A 21,014-nucleotide genomic window follows, 5' to 3' on the forward strand; every position below is an offset into this window, starting at 1 on the left:
GAAAAATTCACGATTGGACCAAAACTAGGCTTGGTTTCCCCTTTCGTCCTTAAGGACACGTATTCTGATATATTTCAGTTCATCAATACTTTAGGAAACGTGAGGAAATAAACATGGAAGCTCGGTAATGTGCGTTTGCACATAATTTTCCGGCACGGGTCATCCATTTTAGTTTTAGGGAATTCTCTACCAAAAAAAGAAGACATAGAAAACTTTGAATTATTCAAATATTGTTTAGAAATATTGGTGTATTAATGAAAAGATCTTGCTTCTTACTCAAATAAAAAACAACTATTAAATAGAGTCAAAATAGCTTAAAATAAAACCTCCGCCCAACAAATTACACGGTACTTTACTTTGAAAGACAAGAGAAAGGTCAGGTCCATAACAGTCCCTAACAATTAGGCAAAAAACAAGTTGGCAAAAGTCAAAACGACCATAAGCTTTCGGGTAAAAGCTAGATAAGTTTCTTTTAAACTCCTTAGGCAGCCAAATGAACTTGTCATTAAAAAGTACTGATTTTAAATGTTCTATTTTGTAGTTATTAAAAATGAAGCAAAAAGTGCGAATTTTTCTTTAAAATGGTCACCGACTAATTATAGTCCCAACATTATGAAATTATAATTCGAAAAATAAAAATTAACTAGCCTTGTTTTTGCTGTTCGTCCTTAGAAGCAGGTAATTGTTCCGACTACTATGAACATGGATAATTTGACAGCAAAAAGTCAATATATCAAAAAGAAATCACGAATATTAAATAATTATAGATTAAATTTGGCGAAAAACCAACAAAATTTTATTTCAAGACCTAAGAATACTCTTAAATGGAAGCGCGCGTAAAGTAGCGGTCTTTGGTGCCATCTAAGATTGGATAAGCAATCTTTAATTGTGTTAATTCGGCAAATTTATACAAAGTTGACTAAAGAATCTTATTTAGTGCCATTTTTGTTGAAAAAAGGCTGAATTTTGAAAAAATATAGCAAAAAGTATGCAATAAATTGGACCGCATAATTCACAACACTGTTCAATCTTCATAGTTAAAACCAACAGTAATATCGTTAAAAAATGGCAAAAAATTGCGTAAAAACACGAAAAAAGTGAACAAAAACAACGAAAGTCAGTCAAACTTTTATGAAAACTCAATAACTCCGTAGAAAGAGCAAAATTCAAAAAAAATTTCCCTGTTATATTTTCTACACTGGACGGGCTTTCAAAAATCTAGAAATCGGTATCGAAATTTATGTCTTTTTCAGCTTTTGATCAGCGCTCCCTACGTTCCCCCTCTACCCGAGAGTGAGTCATGGATGGTGAATAGTGGAACTGCTACTATGATATCTGTGAGACAGGAACTTATAACGAGGAAGGGAGGAAAGTAAGGAAGGAAAGAACTTCCACATTTAACTAAAACTTGTATTACTATATAAATATTTCACGATAAAGCAACGGTAAAATAAAGCAATGATAATGTTTTGTATGAAATTGTTCTTCAGCTCAAATTGTTGAAATTGAACTGAAGATTACATAGTTTCCAGCTCGTGTTAATTAACTAAAATTGAGAATAAAACATCACAGATGCTGCTATTGACTACCAGCATCTCCTTTTACCGTTGGCGGTATTGTATTATTCAAACACTTTTCACAAAATTGAAAAAAAGAGTTACAGCAAATATTATAGTTTAGATTTTGCACAAATGTCAATTTGTCCTTTATCCGCTGTCCTACGGCATGCTAACAAAACTATGGTCCCGATAACAATGCAGTTAAGTTAAAAAACTATTGATTTCAAAAGGAGCGACCGTGCAGACAAAAAAGTTTCTCGTCATTTTGTTCATATTATCATGAATATTTATCAGATTATGCCGTAGATAAAGGAAAAGACTCATTGTAAATGGTGTTTTATAAAACAGTTTATTCAAATGTTGGATTTTCATATCATCTTTTGCATATACAATCTGGTTCCACAGGTACGGCAGATGTCTGGAAGAGTGGCCTAAATTTGTATCTCTGAACACTGGATTCACCAACAGGTGGCCCAGATACGACCAGAAAGCTTGTGAGAGGTACTGCATGGAGTCTCAGATGTTCACCAAATGTGGATGTATTGTCGATTATTACGGTGAGGCCAACTCTTCATTTTGTTTAAGTCCATAGTTCAAGTAAAAACTTCAATTCGGAAGAATTGATTTTTAATTTTCGGCCCTTCATTATTTTGCAGCGAAATGTGTCATATTAATTTTGGGCCTTTCATTAGAAATGATTATTTCATTAATCATTGGCCTTTCTAGCCCCTCCGCTACCGAACTCCGCTACCGACCTCCGCTACCGACCTCCGCCGACCTCCGCTACCAACCTCCACCGACCTCCGCTACCGACCTCCGCTACCGACCTTCGCCGACCTCAGCTACCGACCTCCGCTACCGCCTCCACCACTACCGAGCTCCAGATGTGAATGCACCAATAGATGTGAATGCACCAATATATGGTTTAGTTAGAGCTAGAATAGCTTCTGAGGGTATCGCCATCTTAAAAATTTTATGCATAATATCAGTTATTCGAAAATTTCAAAATTTGCTATGTGCAGTCTGTCAGTTCTTTGTATGCACAGTCTGATGACGAGAGAAATGTAAAACATTCTGTGTAGTGTTGGCCAAGAATGTAATTAAGGCTGAGAAGAAGAGGATCAGAGTGAGATGTTTCTTAATGTAGTCTGGACAGACTGACAAAAGGTTTATACTTCTATTTGTCTGGTTCAGTACTGGTCAAAATTGAAAGTCAATGGTACAGCAATGAAACTCACTACGACCAAGGTCCGGGTATTTATTAACAAAATGGACGGACTATGTGTTAATTACTTGTGATGTAACTCCGTTTTTTGTCAAATGTTTATTGTTAATTTTATAGTGCCATCTCAGTCTAGAGGTTAACTTACGAAATTTCAGTAGTTTCAGTAGTTTCTGTGAAGAACCAAATTCTTTTATGAAAATAAATTGGCTCAACTTTAACTTGGGTCCTCGATTATGTTGCAATAGACAATATTTACCCCACGACCTGAACTTATCAAGTCTTTTCATTAAAATGCGATCCAGACTACGGAAATCCTTTTGCCTTTAGTAGGGCTGCGGAAAAAAACCCCCACGGAAAAAAATCCACTTCATTTCAGACAGGAAATAACCCACCAGGGAAATAAAACCCCACGGAAATGAACCTCCCACGGAATTAAACCCTCACGGAAGCAAACCCCCACGTCAATAAACCCCCACAATCAACCCCACTATTAAAGAACTGTGCATTTAGCGCGTTTGGCCATGCCTCGCGGGCCATGGCAATGCCTCACCGGCCCGTGGGACTTGATATGAAACTATAACAACCAAACAAATTACCACGACCAAAATTATAACTAAAAGTGGGGGTTTATTTCCTAGACCCAAGTTGTACTATGGGTGTGTTGGCGATAGTGGCTGAGAATGTTCCCTTTTCTCAGGTGAAATTTGATTATTTACAACGTGGATAGTTTTCAGCCGACTAGTATTGATATTAATTTTATTTGAACCAGTACCACCAAAATGTATATTAGTTTGTTTGGACATTCGAAATCCTACACGATGCCATCGAAATAGAACCAGGAGGTTCCATTTGAAATAAGCATTTATTATTGTATGTCTTTCTTCTGCTGTTCTCCGTGCTAAAAAAGTGAATAGCGACTCACTTCATCATAAGTTGATCATGTTTGTTTTCTGAAAACGTCTGCTAGTGTATGAGGTGTGGTTTCAGCATACAGTAAATGTATACAACCTTTAGAAATAACAAGTGTTATTATTTTTGCGACCTTCAAATAATTATTTGCGACTTTCAAATAATTATTTGATTTTTGTAGCGGACTCAAAATCTTATAATAGAAGTGAAATATAATCTGAAACTTATCGTAAGAATATTTTAGGTATACATATTATAAGAGCTAAGAACGACAATTTCGAAGAAGTTTTGAATTCCTTGTGATTGATTAGTATGACATGCAATATTCACTAGGTAATTTTTTATCTGTTGTGCCATTCTTAGAAACTGCTACTATCTTTATATTAGGGTGTACATCTCAAACATAATTAACAAGTTCTGATTAGAGTTGACAATGATTTGTCATTTAGTGAGATTTTGCCTACAATGTGTTGTCCTACCTCCAATCTCTGATTTGAACATATTTCAGTTTTTGTGCACTCAGTACAATCTACTGAGATAAACACTATAAGAATAAGAGAACCTTGGTAATCATACTAAGTCATATATTTTTCTTGATAATCATACTGTCATATATGGCATATATAGTTTTAGTAGTTTTCAGTAGTCATACATATATGACTACTGTTCTGTTTTCAGTAGTCATACATAAAAAATTACGTACAAAAATTTCTGTTTTCAGTAGTCATACATTCTTTTCTGTTTTCAGTAGTCATACATAAAAAATTACGTTCAAAAATTTAAAATCGTCAGGCAATTCAGAATTTTTTCGCCTTAGAAAAACGGGGGGAACTTGTTTTCTTTCAGATCAATCCGAAGCACAATTAAAGCACAGTAGTTTAGTTTTTCTGATTTATGCGAATTATAGTTCCGTACCAGTATTACCCAATAGCCAAATACTTAACTTCAAGACTAAGTTCTCACTTTGTATCGCAACAAAGCGACTTTTGTTAACATATGTCTTTGCGGTAGACTGCTTCTTAGGAGAGCTTCTCAGCTTTCTCTTGGTTTGAGTTGAATCACCAGACATAATGAAAATATTTTAAATAGTGGAAAATTTGGATTTATGATTTTTAGCAACCAGAGAGAGATCATATTGGGTTCTCACGAATCATTTAAAGATCATATATAGTTCCATCTATTTATTCAAAGATCATATATGGGTCTCACTAATAATACAATGATCATATATGGTCAATACTAGCTATGAAAGGGTCATATAAAATTCGTAACAATCATCGCATGATCATTCTAAGAAATTTCGCTTGTTCTAAATGCCATCATATATGTTCCTTGTGTGGTTACTACAAATATCAATCTCAAGCTGTGATTAAAAATTTTATGACGAAACAATCACCCTCTAAACAAATTTAGCCTATGAATTTAACTTCAAAAAAATCTTAGTTCAAAGGTTGTGGTGATAAAAATTGTCCAAGAGTAGTTGAGCTCAACTCAAATAAATACTAATTCAACTTAAAAATAATGTGATGAACATCAAATTTTGGAGTGAAGAGGACAAACAGAGTTCGTTGCTGAATTGGGTTTTCCTCCTCTGGCGATTCTAAAATCGGTAAGAAACAAATAAATATATGAATTATTTTCATATTTTTTCTCGTTTTTTGTCATTCTCTGTATCTTGCCAATGAGTTATCTTACCAATAAATATTACATTAATGCATCAATATAGTGTTCAAGACTTTCACATCCTAACTAGATTTTACGAAATCAACTAAACTCTTTTTTTTTCATTAAAAATATTAAGCTGAATATTTGTAATTTCTTATAATTGAAATCGGAGTTACCACGATTATTCATCCTGGGATTTGATCAAGTCTTTTATGGCAAAACTATGACACCTAAAAAATACCGTTTCAATAATCTTCAAAATATTTTTAAATCAAGGGTTGAGGCGATAGAAATTGTTTAAGAGGAAATGAGGACAACTTGAATGCTTAGCCATTTAACAATTATATGTTCTTTTTGAGAGCCGTACAAAACGAATATTTCTGAAACATGAATTCAGAGTGAAAAGAACTATTCAAGTTGAGAACTAAATCTGGGTGTTTTTGGGGTCTGGCGATATTGAAAGTGGTAAAAAAATAAATGAATGAACATTTACTTCACTTTTCTCGTTTTTTGCCGTTTTCTTGGACCATTTGCTTTCATCCCTTCTTTAATTTTTTTTATCAAACTCAATGGTTTATTTAGGCCGTTATTTTTTACTCGTCACATTTAACCTGTCGTATTTGAATTTTCAAGTTCAATCACTAAAACTCAGAAATAACTTTTAATATGAAAACGGCAGCTGGTTGATCACACTATCAAATACTTCTAATTAGTTATTGTCCAGGACAGTGCATTAATTTTTTTTTTCACACTTTAAAAATTTAAAATGAAAGCAGTTCAAAAACATCATTTTTCTATCGAGTCAGCAGAAGTCAGTGGAATAAAAAAAAAGCGGTAATAAAAGTCACAAAAGTTTTCTCAAAAGTAGAAATTGTTCTTCGACTGATTTATTGATAATTTTTGATCCATGTTATCAATAGACTACTGTGTTTGTCAAAATGTTCTTCCCTCATTTACGGAATACTTAGAACAAGAAAAAAATACGTTTAATTAAAAGACTTAAATAGAAAACAATTAAAATGAGTAAAGAGTCGAAATTAGGCAAAATTGGAAAATAGGTTTTGTAAATGATTTCTTCCCAATAAACATTACACCAATACCTCAATATACTGTTCAAATACTAATGAACATTTCTCAAATCAAACAAAAGTAAATGTTTGATTTTTAATTTTCATCAAGAATTTTAGAGTGAATAAATCTATTTTCCTACAGATACCATTGAAATTCAAATTTTTCCTATCTTGTCTGCATAGCATCTTTAGATCGGTTGTACTCATTTTTTAGAAATTGATGTTTGCTGTTTCCGATTTAAAAGAAAGGCGAAACAAAATTTTTTTATTGTTTTGTTCTATATATTATTTGGCGTCCTTCACAGCAAATAAGAATTTTCAAAATGTGTGTTGTTGGAAATAGGGATAATGCGCAGCGTTTGAAATAAATAATCCAAGTGAATAAATTTTTAGTTGTTTTAAAACAGAACTGATAACTGCTCTTCCGAATGGGAAGGAAATAATAGGAGAAAAACCACACTTTCTCTAAATTTCTTAAAACTGTCAACATTTTGATTGCAAGGGAACAATAATGACGATTTTATTGTTAACCGTGTTAGATAAGATCAGATTATGCTCTTCAAGGGCTGTATGCCTTTTTGTTCTTACTTAGACTAAAAACATGACTTTTTATCTTGATTCAAACAATCGGATGCAATCGCCCCCCCCCCCCCCCGAATATTTTTTTTCCGTTCATTCAAGAAAAAGATTAGTTTAGATTCAATCATCATTTCAGATAACACGTCAATACCCCTGTGTTCTGCATGGGACAAAACGACTCGTGACTGTGAAAATGAAGTGTTCAAGGCACACAGGAACAACGAATTCTCGTGTGATTGCGAGGCTGCATGCAACGACGAGTTCTACACTAAGGCATGTAACTGTGAGAGAAATTTGTGATCAGGGTTGGGGTGCTCATTTTGGATTTATTGATTTTCTGAATATTGCCCATATTAAGGTAGGGATCGCAATAATTTGTGACCAACCCATTTTGTAGCTCCCCAGGGGTAAAGCGTGTCCCGTAGGGTTGCGGATAGATCGGCCTGATTTGGCTTAACCATCTGGAAAACTTAAATCCGGTCTAATTTACCGACTATCTCAAATCAAAACACACACGTGCAAATTTTAAAAGGATAAAAATCCACAGTGTCAGAAGTTGACTTCAATAAACTTTCGGCATTTTAACGCTTCAAGTTGCGTGTTTTGAACAAAGGTAACCGGAGTCTGCATAATTCACTTATACATGCTGGCTCAACATCTAAAAACGCGCGAGGTTTTCGATAAAAGTCAGAAGTTCTCATTGACTTCATACAAAGTCACGTGGTCTTTACGCAAATCTGACTTGACGCACAAAAGCTATGGTCAACGTTTGCGTGACCAAAATGATTGCAGTAACGTTAAGCTCTCGCCAAGGACACGAAATACATGAAATTCAGTCATGCAAAACACATTTTTTGATACAAGACGTCCAAAAATTCTACAATTAACATTTTCGAGAAAAGAGAAAATTTTAAAAAATGCTAGTCCTCAAATTAACATTTCTTAGAAGAATAAATGACGCCCTAAAATTAATTCAAATTAGGATTGAACTTGAAAGATTTGAGATAAGAATTCAATTCAGAAACCGTTGGGTCTTTTAAATACTCATTCCAGAAATGATTTTTTATTGTAGTTTTGAGAGTACGCTTTTTAAGGATATTCCGCTTCAAGCCGAGAGGTAAATCGTTATACCAGTCAATTGTTTCTTTTTGAAAAACAGTTTTGCAATTATATTTATTTTTTGGTTTGCTCCAAATGACAGTTTGTTTGCACGGTCATTAATTTTAGCACTTAGGGTGGCTAACTTGAGTCCATCGAAAGCTGGTAGATCTGCATTTAGAAGCTTTATAAAATATATAATAACCCGATATTTTAAGAGGTATTCTACTGGTATGATTTTGTGTTTGATCTTGAGATCAGTAGTCCTGTAAAGTTTGGTTCTATTGAAACATGCATTCATCCCCCAGTTCAGTTGTTTATTTAGAGTAACTCGAAGTGATTTTTTAAGACCTGAGAACAGAACAATTGGATAATGCAGATGACTAAAAGAAAGAGCGTTCAGTAAAGCAGATCTATTTTTTTCTGGAAATATATTTTTGATGGATTAAATGACCTTTATGCCAACAGCCATTTTTCTTAGTACGTATTTTGTTTTTTGATCGAAAGAAAGATTACAGTCAATATGAACTCCCAAGTATTTCACAACTTTTTTCTCGAGAACTGTACATCCGTTAACAACTATTTGTTTGATTTTGTTCCTCCGAGGAGCTCCAAAAATAATGAATTCGGTTTTGCTTTCATTTACATTTATTTCATTTTTTCTTGAAAAAGAGAATGAGTTTAGCAATCCTTTTTTTGGGATGTAATTTTGATTCAGAAAATGTTTTTCCACCGCAAAAGATAAAAAGATCGTCAGCGTACTGGATTATATTAGAATTTACATCAGTATCATCTTTCATATCATTTACATATATGTTGAAAAGCAATGGGCCTAACACAGTACCTTGTGGTACTCCACGGTTAAGTGCAATCCAATTTGATTCATACTTCGAGAATTTGACTTTTTGAACACGGTTTTCTAGATAAGATTTTAAAAATGTATTTGTTTGTTCCCTAATACCTAAAAATTTGGTTTTGTGCAGAAGAATAGGATGTGATATAGAATAAAAAGTTTTTGATAGGTCTAAAAAGCTCCTGTAACGATGTTTTTTTTATTGAGATCATATCTGATTTTTTCAGTGCAATATAAAAGAGCATCGGTAGTTGAGACTTTTTTTCTATACTCAATCTGTGTTGTTGCCAGCAGTTTTTTCCTCTCTAAATAAGCTAATATTTGATCTCTTATTTTAAAAATTTTAGTAAAGATTTCAATAAAGAGCTCCAGTAAGCGAAATTGGTCGATAATTTATCGGATCTTCAGGAACATCTTTTTTGAAAAGAGGCAACACGTGGGCACGTTTAAGGTTGTCAAGAAAGAGCTGCTCAGTTAAAAATTGGTTTAAGCAAAGAACAGAGAGGTTCAGCTATGTGTTCTTTTGCTTCTTTTAAAGCCCAAGCTGGAATGACTGATGGACCCAACGGTTTTTTAACATTTAAATTGTTGAGTATATCAAATATCTCCTTGGCTGTCGTATAACTGAATATAAATTTCTTACTGTTGCGTGCCGTATTATTACAGAATTGATACTGTCCTTTTTTACCAAAAATTTTACCTGACGCTGAAAATCTATAGTTGAGAAGATTGGCAAGGTCATTTCCATTGGTCAAAACCGCTCCCAAACTGTTTTTGAGTCTTGGTATTTCTTTCTGTTTTTTTTTCACTGTTTCTGATTTTGCTGAAAAAATTCGACCTTTCACTTGCACTTTTTAAGTTTTGACACACATCTAGCAGATGTTTTTCATTTTCCTGCTTCAAAACATTTTCGTTCTTATTAGTTGGTGTCTTTGCAAACTTTTTTTACCGTATTTTTTGATATCCATTGTTGATGTAGCGTTAGTTTAGGCTTGTCATGGCGTATGAAGACCGTCTTTTGTGGAGCATGTTTTTAAATTACCTTTTCCAATGACGAACAAAAGTTTTAATACATGATTTTAGGATTTTCTGATAAAAAAATGATCTCCAATTTATCTTTCCAACATCTAGTGAAAAAGCATTTTTAGAGTAATTTGTTTCATCAAACACATTTTTTTGATAGATTCTTTTTTATTTTTAACGGTTTCACCAATTAAAGTAAATGTGATAAAGTGATCACTTTTGGGAATCGAGTCTAGTGTCCGGGAACTTGAAATATTTTTTCATTTAATATAGTCTATTAGCGACTTCGTCCTTGATGTTTCTCTTGTTGCTAAAGTTGTATTTGAGTTCAGTAAACCGTACGGCAAGATCAGAGTTTCTAGATGATTTCGTTCATTGCAATTAAAACAATGAAGGTTGTAGTCACCTAGTAGAAAAATTTGTTTATTTTCAGTCGCTGCTCTATCAAAACCCGAGGCAGGTTCTTCCAAAAACAAGTTTATTAATTGTTTTTTTGGACAATAGGCCAAATTTATCAATGCAGGCTTTTCGTTTATTTTACACTCTACACAAACACTTTCAAAATGGTCTTTGACATTGTCTCTATATCAATTCGTGCTTTTCGATGAATTTTTTCGGAATGAACAAAAGAATACCACCGCATTTTTTTTCTCTTGAAGATCAGTACGTCGGTCGCATCTGAAAAATATTAAGTATTCTAAGTGTATCGACAAAAACGGAATATCGTTAATTGATTTCAACCACGTTTCTGAGAAGCCCAAAATACAATTGTCACCTAGGTCAGATAGAAAATTCTTAAGGAGCAACCTTTGTCCGAGCACGCTTTGACAATTTTGATGGAGAAATTTTACTTGATCGTTGCATTTTTTCATTAAGGTGGTAAACTGCGTGTAAGCGAGAAGTGGCCCTGGATTTAGTTCTACGTTACCTGACAAGAACAAAAAAATCTAATGACATCCAGGGAGTAAAGAAAATTTTTTAACACGCAGGCAAAAATGATCTTCTTTTTTGGATACGCATTATTATTAGACATGCACGATGACATCCACTCATGATTTATTGGTGTAGTAGTGGAGACCCAATTCCTTTTTGATGTGATTTCACACAAAATAAGAAGAAAAATAATGTGGAACTGAAGCTTCTTTTTGAAACAATAAAAACAAAAGAAGACATATGAAACCAAGAATATTTAGCAAAACAATTATCTCGTCTAGTTTTGACCGCTCATATAATTGTAACTCTGTCTCCACTGATTGCGATATTTTGGGTATTGATTTGGATTACGTTGATTGTTATTCAGAGCAATTAAATTATTGGATGTGGGAAGCAACTGAGAAAGCACACAATTTTTCAAAAAAGGGACACCTTATTTGTAATGGAAATGCAAATCGTCATAATACAAACTATCATATCTTGGCATGGCTTTCATGAGGTCGTACACATTTGCAATTCTATAATTTTCATCACCTGCTAATGCAATTATTTTATCATTAAAAAGTTTAATGCGCTCATTAATATGTTCGTTTTCTGGCAGATTACGAATTGGAGGCACTTGCATTAGTACAATATTCTCAGGAGATAGTGTGTTTCTTGTTACATCAACCAAATTTGTATAATTCTCAACAACTCGTCAATGTTTTTATGTTTATCTTTCAGAATTGAATTTGCCCCATCCTGAATGAGAACTGTTTTTATCACTGTTTTGGGCAATTGTTGTACAACTTAAATTTTTTCACATATTGTTGAGCCTCGATAATCATGTACGCAGATATCTTCTGGTATAGTACTATCCCCCACCAATTTTTTCACCAGACTGCTTCCAATAACAAGATTTTGTGTTTTTGTGGGGAACTCTTTTGGCTCAAATCGTCTTACCCGAAACTCTTGAATGGTGGAGGGTTATATTGGTTCGCGATTTTACCTGATTCCTTTGGATCGTCATTTGACTGCTTTTTTAAGCAAAAATTGACTTGCCGAAATAAAAAACTCTTTGATAATTGAGTCTTTTTCTTCAACTTTTTTAAATAAATCTACATAGGTTTGATAGAGTTCATTTTTATTATGCAATTTGAACTCCTCTTGGTTCATCATGTTCATAATTAAGATCTATTGAAGTTGTTAAAAGTATCAGATAAAAGTTAAAAGAATTAAGAACGAGATAAAGGAAAGCTAAAATTCTGTTTCAATTTGTCTTTTTTCTTCTTTAAGGAAACATCCACAAAGCAAGGTCAACTGTTCGAAACGAGAGATTGCGCTCTTGAAACGATTGCGCTCTATAACTGGTAGCGAAATCTTTGAACAAATTACAGTAAAAAAATAGCTGTTGTTTGAATGACTCATAGCAAGAGAGGTAGTCGCACTGAATACTGTGGTAATTAAAAGTATATTGGAGTTGAATTAGTAACGACCTGCTAAACAATTTTGCATGAAATGATTTTAATTTTGCCCGGGTTGGTGTCCCATTGATTTCCATCAACGGATCAACCTAAATTCGCAGAAATTGCTAAAATAAATGTTGGATCAGAGGAACTGCACTGAGATCAAAAAACGCATGGATGGGCCGTAGTGGACTCAAAAAGTCGAATCCTATCTATGATTGATACTAACTACACAGAGGCCCAAATTTTCATCGATAAATTAGTGTAACTTCTTGGCAAAATTTTCAATTGGCTGAAAATTTACGAGCTAAATCATACTGTTATACACGTCATTTTTTCCAAAACATTTTAGCACTATGGTCAAATAATTTTATAGGTGACGTCAACGCAGAGGTAGAGCGTCGTCTTGTTCATCAAATACCAATTTCGTGATCAACCAACTGGGCATAAGCACAAAAAACATTCAGGTCTTGAGTAGTTTTTACGGGACAGAAAAGACGTAAAAAGCACGAAGTTTTAAGTTCGATTTTGCAATTTGGATTGTACCAAGGATCTGTCTTTTTCAAGATCCGTTTACAAGTGTTGTCTATTTTTGAAGTCGATTTATAATAACGACAAACTTTTTGTTGGTTATTTTGTGAAACATGATGAAAAAACTGACTTTGAACATTTTTTTCACGCTTAGCATTTTCACTTCTGTTGCTGCTGCTTTTCCAAATATTTTGATCTGGTTTGGTTTTCAAATCCCATTGAATTGTTCTCGAATTTCATTGCCATTCATTTTAAGGTCTAGTTTTTGGCCTGAACAATAAAACTTCTCTTAATTTATTCTCAGGACTCGTCATGTTATGCGTTTTTCTTTTCTTCTCCAGCGATTTTTTATTCACTTCACCTTTCTTCCTCCACCAAAAATTCTGAGCCACTTGGTAAACTTTTGGATTATAAAGGAACCTAACCTCATTCTTCCCAAATGAAGTTTCACATCAACAACGCGGCTTGGTTATGACCGTTTGCTCATAAATTTCCGACCCGGCTTATCCATAATTTTAGCTCAATTGTCTACCAACTGAGGAAGAGACAGAAAACTTTCAAAAATCCCACATATGGATCAAAATTAATTGGTGTGTGAATAAAATACTTCCAACTCAAATGAAGAATTGCTTCTCACTCAAATCACTTAAAATGGATGGTCAATACTGCCAAATTAGTGAGCCGTTGAGACCTGCAATTACTAAGACTACGAGACAGAACAGACAAAATAATCAACTACCAACAACAAACCTTTACATCCAAAAGAATGTCTATTTTTTTTTAAAAAATCATAATAAAAAGCCAAAGTAGCGGATAATAAAATCTAAACAAAACAAATTATTTTGTACTTCAATTGAAAATATGGCACAACTCCTTGATGAGACTCAGTAAAAAGTAGACAAAAATCATCAATAACTGCAAAGTAAAAAACCGTTCATAATTTTTCTAAGGAAATATAATTTGAAAAAAATGAAAACCTTAGATATCAACTGAAATAATTAAGAAGGTTCATGCTAATTTATTGCTAATTCATGCCTCTACTTGAAGGCATTGAAAACTATCATTATCCAGAATATTTTGAAATTGTCGTACGTATACAACAACAAACCAAAATTTCGCGGGAAAGAAAAAGGAATTCCATAAAAACAAGCAAGAAAACGATGTCAAAGCTGTTAAAACTACAATCCATTCCGTACAAATAAGACATATTCAATTGCGCATTTTATGATTATCAATAATGAGAGGTGTAACCTCTGGGACGTGAGTCTAGGTAACAAGTAATACAAAATGAACAAAACGGGAAAAAGATAAAAAAGTTACTAAATATTTTTTGAAAACATTTTTTGCAACACCTGCAATTCTCCAGAAATTAAAAAACGACGACAAAAAGAGCAACAAACAGACCAGATACCAAAAACTAAATTAAAATTTTGCAAAAAACCAGTATCGAAGCTTTACACAACAAGCAATGCACTAAAAGGTTTCGATATGTTCGACTTTGCGTTTTTTCAACTCCATTAGATCGATATGCGATCTTTATTTAATGAAACGGGGCAACAAGTAGACAAAATGAGGCAATAAGAACAAAACATATGAACAAAAACAAAAAAATTTCAATAAATTTTGCAAGAAGACGATGTCCAAGCAGTTAAAACAATAATCTATTCAATAAAAAACTGATGTATTCAATTGTGATTTCTTCTTAAATACCAAAATTCAGATATATATTCTGTCATTGACGTGATAAGACAAGAAAAAGAACCCCGAGGACGCGAAAATGTCAAAAAGATAATTTTTAACACAAAACTCGTAGTATCATAGCAGAGAAACCATTACTTAAAAAGTGAAACCGCAAAAAGAAATAGATATTATTTTCATGAACGACGACCAAGGCTATCTGTCTATACTGGCCTGAAGCTACAAGTTGACCTAAAAGGGAAAAAGGTTGCAAAAAAATCCATTCTTTAGTTTGAAAACAAGTTACTTTAAATTTTAAAACTATCAGAAACTTTCGACTAGAAAACTAACTAGGTTGCCTTGAGACTCTTGCAGAAACCAATTTGAACAGTCATTAAGACGCTTTGATTTTAACTGTTGTTTTCTGTAATTAACGAACAAAAAATCAAAAAAATGCATAATTTAAACACTGAATATCATCAACCTTTTTTGCTTTGAAAAACAGCGCTTAGACCAAAACTAGACCTGCGATTGCCGTTCGGGCATTAGGAACACGTTATTGGTCCAAATGTTACGGTATGGATAGTTTGACTAATGAGGTCAATATGTCAAAAACAAACGATGCGTTTTGTATAATTATTGATTCAAATTATTAAAAGACCGGCAAATTTTCAATTCAGCAACACTCCCATAAGATGCACAAAAAATACTAGCAGGCGTTCTCTTAAGTTAAAAAAGGTTGAGTTAAAGAGCAGAAATCAGACTAAATGAGCTGATTATGCGTCAGTTTTGATGAAAAAAGTTTTTCAAATGTCTAACATTTTTTTGGACAAAATTGTCAAAACATTGAGTAAAAATACGGATAATGTAAACAACAACATCGAAAATCAGTCATATGTTCACAAAGTTTAAACCTCAATAACTCGTGGGCAAAATGATACCACTCACAGCCCTCTACGATGAATACATCAATCAGCCATAATTTACAGAACAAAAAAAGCTAGTCTGAGTATACAGCTTCTCCCCCTAAAAGTGTGTCGGAACAATTATAAAGTGAATTATGGTTTCTATGAGCGGTTCCAATAGAGACGCTTCATTGTCAATAGAGAGATATAATACAATAAGCAATCTTTCGCAGAAAACTCCAACTAAGCTTTATTAGGAGATACGTTTTTTTATTTGTTTTTCCCAAAAGAGCTTCCAATTGCTTTGCATAGTTTTCATAGGCTCCAGATTTTTTGGGAATAATTTGCCAGCTGTTCATTTATTCCAAAGAACTTATAAAAAACATAGCGTGAGGCAGAAAATTTCAGTTCATATCACGAATTATCAGGATTAAATCAGTATCGGAATAAATAAAAATTAAAAAAACAATTTAGCAAGAAATATGTTCTGGGGATTGAAATTGTGTGTTATTTAACTCTGCATTAAAGAACGTTTTTCAGATGGAAATTGAAAGCAATCTGATGACTAGTGGTGACATTTGAACGTGACCATGATAGTTTTTAGCGTTCCTTCTTTGAAAGAACTAACAATGTTTGTAGAGAAAAGGGACAGGATCAGAATATTGCATCACATTGGGTGTAATTTTGAGGCTCATTTCGACGCTTTTCTTAAACGTTGCAGACTGGAGATGATTCTATTACCGAGTACTGGATTGATATGTTATAATGATTTTTAGGAAGCCTCGACAGTGGATTGGCCCACAGCATTATACACGCCTTACTTGCTGGAGAAACTTCGAAAAAGTGATCATTCGGTACGCTTCACTAAATACTTGGAATCTCTGACGACAAACAGGAACACTACTCTCAAGGAACTGACAAATGAAATCCGCGAAAACTTTGTCAGAATTGAAGTTTTCTTCCAGGCGAGTAAAATCAGTTATTTTTTGAAGCAGTTGACACGAAGTCACGAATTATAAGAAGTAAAAAAAAACATTCGAAGCAAAGACAAAAGTTTCATTACCATTAGTAGAATAAAGTGGAAGAGAATCTGACTGTCAGGCTTATTACAAGAGGCACTTGAAATTCAACAAAGCATAAGAAAACGGTACAAAAAGTTAAACAAAACGGATAAGTTGCCGCAACAATTTTTAAAGAACTAATGGCGACGCAATCATAAACATATACAGCTAGGGTCAAGCAAGGCATCAAAAACCATAAATTACGCGTAAAACTAAAAGCCAGGGTCGAGACTGGATGGTTAATTTGTAAGAATTTGCAAGTTTTTTTCAAGTTCTTATAAGTTTATACATCGCCATATAAGTTTTTCTTACAAGTTCTTAGAAGTTTCCCAACGAACTTAGCAACAAGTTCTTACAAGTTTACTAACTAAACCCTACAAATTCTTGCAAATCAGCCATTGAACTTAAAGGTTCTTAGAAGTTTCACTAGTTGCTTCTAAAGGGCTCTTACAAGTTATCCTTTTGTCTTGCCTAATATCTGGAAAAACATGAATGTACATATATTTTTGCATCGACACATATTTTTGCACATAAAAGAAAACATCAGAAAAAAATTAATCTAAATTATCAGAAGAAAAATTCTTCAATCTTCAACTTTTTTTTCGAAAATATTCAACTTGATTTACATTTCTTCAAAATTTCTTGATTCATTTCTTGATATTCAAAAATCTTGCTGTTTTCGATTTTACTTGTCGTTGTCGAGGATGAAGAAGGTTTCTTTGAGAGTTCCTTCGGGTCCATGTGTGTCCTTGTAGAGTTCCTAAACAGATTTTTTTTGTATATACACGCAAACCACACAGACACATACACACACACACAAATACACCACACACACACACACGCACACACACACACACACGTTTTATGAATTAATAGTCGGATCTTTTCTGCATTCCCCCCAATTACAGAGCACGTGCCATTACACAGTGAATCATTATGTAAAAATATGGCACTTGCGTCTGGGGGTGCAAATATTATGCACTCATTAAGCTGGAGTCACAAACGGAATAGATCCAAATAGTCATGTCTTCTTCAAGTTTTCATCACACGAATCAATAACAAAACTAGATTTGAAAATATAAATGCAATAAAATCAATTTTCCTAACCCTATGGCGAAGTTTGGAAGAAACTTACATGATAACCACCAGATTTGTAAGTTATTACAATTTAGAAATCTCACTTGTAAGTTCCTACAAGTTAACGATCTATCGTAACATACTTGTAAGTTCGTATAAGTTAGCCATCCTGTATCGACCAGGGAGCTCTTTAGCACTTTCCTTGAAGTTTTTTGCTTGGATATGAAAATATCGAAAAAGTAGACCATGGAGAAATAAATGGCAATCACAACTGTCAGTAGTGGAATTCAGTCTCAATGCAACAGAATGACGAACAAATATGGTCGCATTCAAGAGCTCACTTTTTTTTGAAAACAAGTAACCTTAAAGTAATAGAAACCTTAGCACGCAAACCTTTATTGAAGTTTTTACAGACTTCTTTATTTCTCCTTACAAACTTGAGAAGACGTTTTATTTCGGGACCCACCAACGAGGCAACAAAATGTGTAACGAATGGTTGAAAATTCAAAATTTCCTTAGCTTTTTTTTCAATTTAAATGGGTTCTAAGACGTGAGATGCACAGAAAAAAAATTGAAAAATTCCTGAAATGTTCTCAAGATATTTGAGATCAATAGTGGCCAAAAAGCAAAAACTGTTCAAACTGTTCAAATACAGATAAATTTATCTCTAAAAACATTTCAAATTTTCGATTCGGTTCTGCTTCGGCTCCTAGTGTTTTTATGCCCCCGTACCTAACTCCAAGTTCGTTTTAGTACTGGGCCAGTATAAATGCATTTCCTCATCACTACTGAATCATAGACTGATTCATGTGACTTTTTGGTTTCGTCAGACTTGGATTCACCCTGATTTTACAATGGCCAGACTTGGGACAAGCGCAAAAGTTCAATACGGGGATCAAAACCAAACTTTTCCACTCCCTAGACGTTTGTCTTATTTTCTGCGCCACCATGACTGTTGAAAAGGAGACTTTTGCGCAGTTAATATACGATTGACAGAAGCAAATTTCAAGCGAGAAACGAGCAAAATATATTAAATGGGAGACTTGCATTTAAAATTGCTGATTTATACTTGTAGTTCGGTGCGGGCCCCGCTCACAAATTACATTTATTTATATATATATATATATATATATATATATATATATATATAGCACGTTATACTGTGTAAAAATATAGCATGCATGTCTGGGGGCTTCAATGTTATAAATGTCCACTAAGCTGGGGACCGAAACAGAAGAGATCCATTTTTTTAATAGAAGACCTATATGAGTTCTGACTGACCTCATATTGTTTTACTTTTTTGACAAACCTTTTCGTCTATGGTTTTTACCATTTGAACTCACCTATTCTGACTTGTTTTTGCTCACTCTTACCCCTTTTTTACCCGCACTTAGCACTCCCACCCCTGATGTTTCCCCCTGGAACTCCCACTACTACAGGCTTTTTTGAATCTTTTGCACATCTCCGAATCTTAACTGGTTTAACCCGCTTGTATCATGGTTATATCAGTCTCTCCCTCCCCCTTAGCAGTCCTAATCCTAAATGACTCTACGCCATTCTGCTCAGTGCAGTCTCCCTTTTTACTTGTCTTGGGCTGAAAGTTAAGTAAGTATGTAACATCAGTTTCACAAAATTATAAGAATTTTGACTCCAACTTAATTTGTTTTTGGTGTTTTCAGAATTTGAACTTTGAAAGGATCGATGAAAAGGCAAGTTACACTCTCACAAAGTTGATCACAGACTTCGGAGGCAATATTGGACTGTGGATTGGGTGGAGTGTTCTCACATTATTGGAAGTGTTCGTGTTCATCCTCCACGCCGTCAAAATAGCCCTACTTGGAAATATCTGAATAAACTGAACTTCTGATGAGTCAGCCCTTGTTTCTGCCTTTTAATCACAAAGAAAATTATGCTATGATCACAATTCTCAAAATATTAGAACGCTAATTTTTGATATCTAAAACCCCGCGTTTCTATTTTTGTTTCAGAATTCGCCGTTAATGAGTATGCACTCTATACAATACAATAGCTCAAATTTATTTCTTTTGAACTCTTTTTACTTTCTTTAAGCTGCTGCTGTAGAGCTGAAAAGGTCTCTTTTATAAGAAGGAGGAGAACTTAGATTGAATAAGCCCTGGTGATGAGTGGATTCAAATCCTGCAGGAATCTTGCAAGATGAATCAAAACTTGCAAGATTCGTGCAAGAATCTTGCAAGATATCAGTCAAGGCAAAAAGTAAATCAGGGGACAAAAGTTTTAGAAAACATATTTGAAGCAAATTATTGTTTTTTTTTCAAACAAGTTACAAAACCTAAATCAACGAAAAAAATTTTTGGCCCAGATTCAAAACCTTGCAAGAATCTTGCGAGACTTAAATTCTGGAAAGTTGATTTGAGTTACTTTGGAAGTTACAATTAACTGAAAACCAAATGAATAATGAAATGACTATAACAATAATTTTGATCAGCAGAACTGATTGAAATTGACTTTTTTTCCAAAACACGTTTTTAATGTGAAATCTGGCAAGAATCTTGCAAAAGAAATCTGGCAAATCTATGCATTACCTTGCAAGAGTTCTTGCGAGATTTTAAAATTATAATCAAACACCAGGGAGCAGCTGATGAGCGAAAGGTGCCCAGAGAACAGACGGGACTGCTCAATTTGAAATAGCCGGTTGATTGTCGGACCCTCAGTCATAAACGGAGGCTCCTGCTTAATTTTTGGGCAGTTGCAAGGCAAATTTATCTGCCGTTGAATTCAAATCAGTTGGCAGAGAAGAGTAAATTGTCAGCTGACTGAGCTGAGAAGAGTCCAACAGGATGAAAAACCAGAGCTCAGAGAGCATAAAAGCCATAAAAGTTCTAGTTCGAAGCCTCTATATGAAAAGATGCAATAACACAGCAAAAATCAACATAGCTTGTTTTTGAGAGAAATTGGCCCATACATTTGCTATCGCCCGAGACAGCGCAAAATACATAACGACTAAAAAACCGATAATTTAATCTCCGATTTTAAGAACCAAATTTTTGACAAACGTGTTTGCGTTTGGTCGCAAAAATTGAGGGATAGGCTAAAAGCTAAGATCAACAGTTAGGAGTATATAATACCTAGGTAAGGAAGGGGCGTGGGTAATCATTCGACCCTTATCAATAGGATAATAGGTAGTGGCGAATAAATGGGAATAGGATGGGATAGGTGGTATGAAATATTTCCGCCTGCTGTTTATTATCGTTTGAATTGTTCTATTTCGCCGCTCTTATTTTCTTTCTGTCTGCTGCTTGCTCTTTAATTTTACGCTACATGCAAAAAGTTGTCTTGTTACCCGAATTGAGGGAAGGGGTTACAATGTGATTTTTAAACGTGTGATTAAGCGGTTTTGGTCAGTTGTTAGTAAAAACTGATCA

The 21,014-nt window shown here is 34.0% G+C and overlaps 1 protein-coding gene across 1 annotated transcript in view; it reads left to right on the forward strand.

Annotated features, from left to right (window-relative positions):
• LOC142343088 (uncharacterized) overlaps positions 1-19,651 on the forward strand; it is a gene marked incomplete at its 5' end in the record, with an annotated part of 86,263 nt that extends 66,612 nt beyond the window's left edge. The window contains 5 exons of the mRNA XM_075394775.1: positions 1,254-1,372; positions 1,965-2,116; positions 7,144-7,284; positions 16,253-16,437; positions 19,290-19,651. Coding sequence (XP_075250890.1) covers positions 1,254-1,372; positions 1,965-2,116; positions 7,144-7,284; positions 16,253-16,437; positions 19,290-19,460 — 768 coding nt within the window. The remainder of the gene's footprint in view (positions 1-1,253; positions 1,373-1,964; positions 2,117-7,143; positions 7,285-16,252; positions 16,438-19,289) is intronic.
• Positions 19,652-21,014: the final 1,363 nt, after the last annotated feature.

The sequence above is a fragment of the Convolutriloba macropyga genome, chromosome 7 (genome assembly GCF_964194025.1).
Source record: "Convolutriloba macropyga chromosome 7, txConMacr16.3, whole genome shotgun sequence".
Lineage (NCBI taxonomy): Eukaryota > Metazoa > Xenacoelomorpha > Acoela > Convolutidae > Convolutriloba > Convolutriloba macropyga.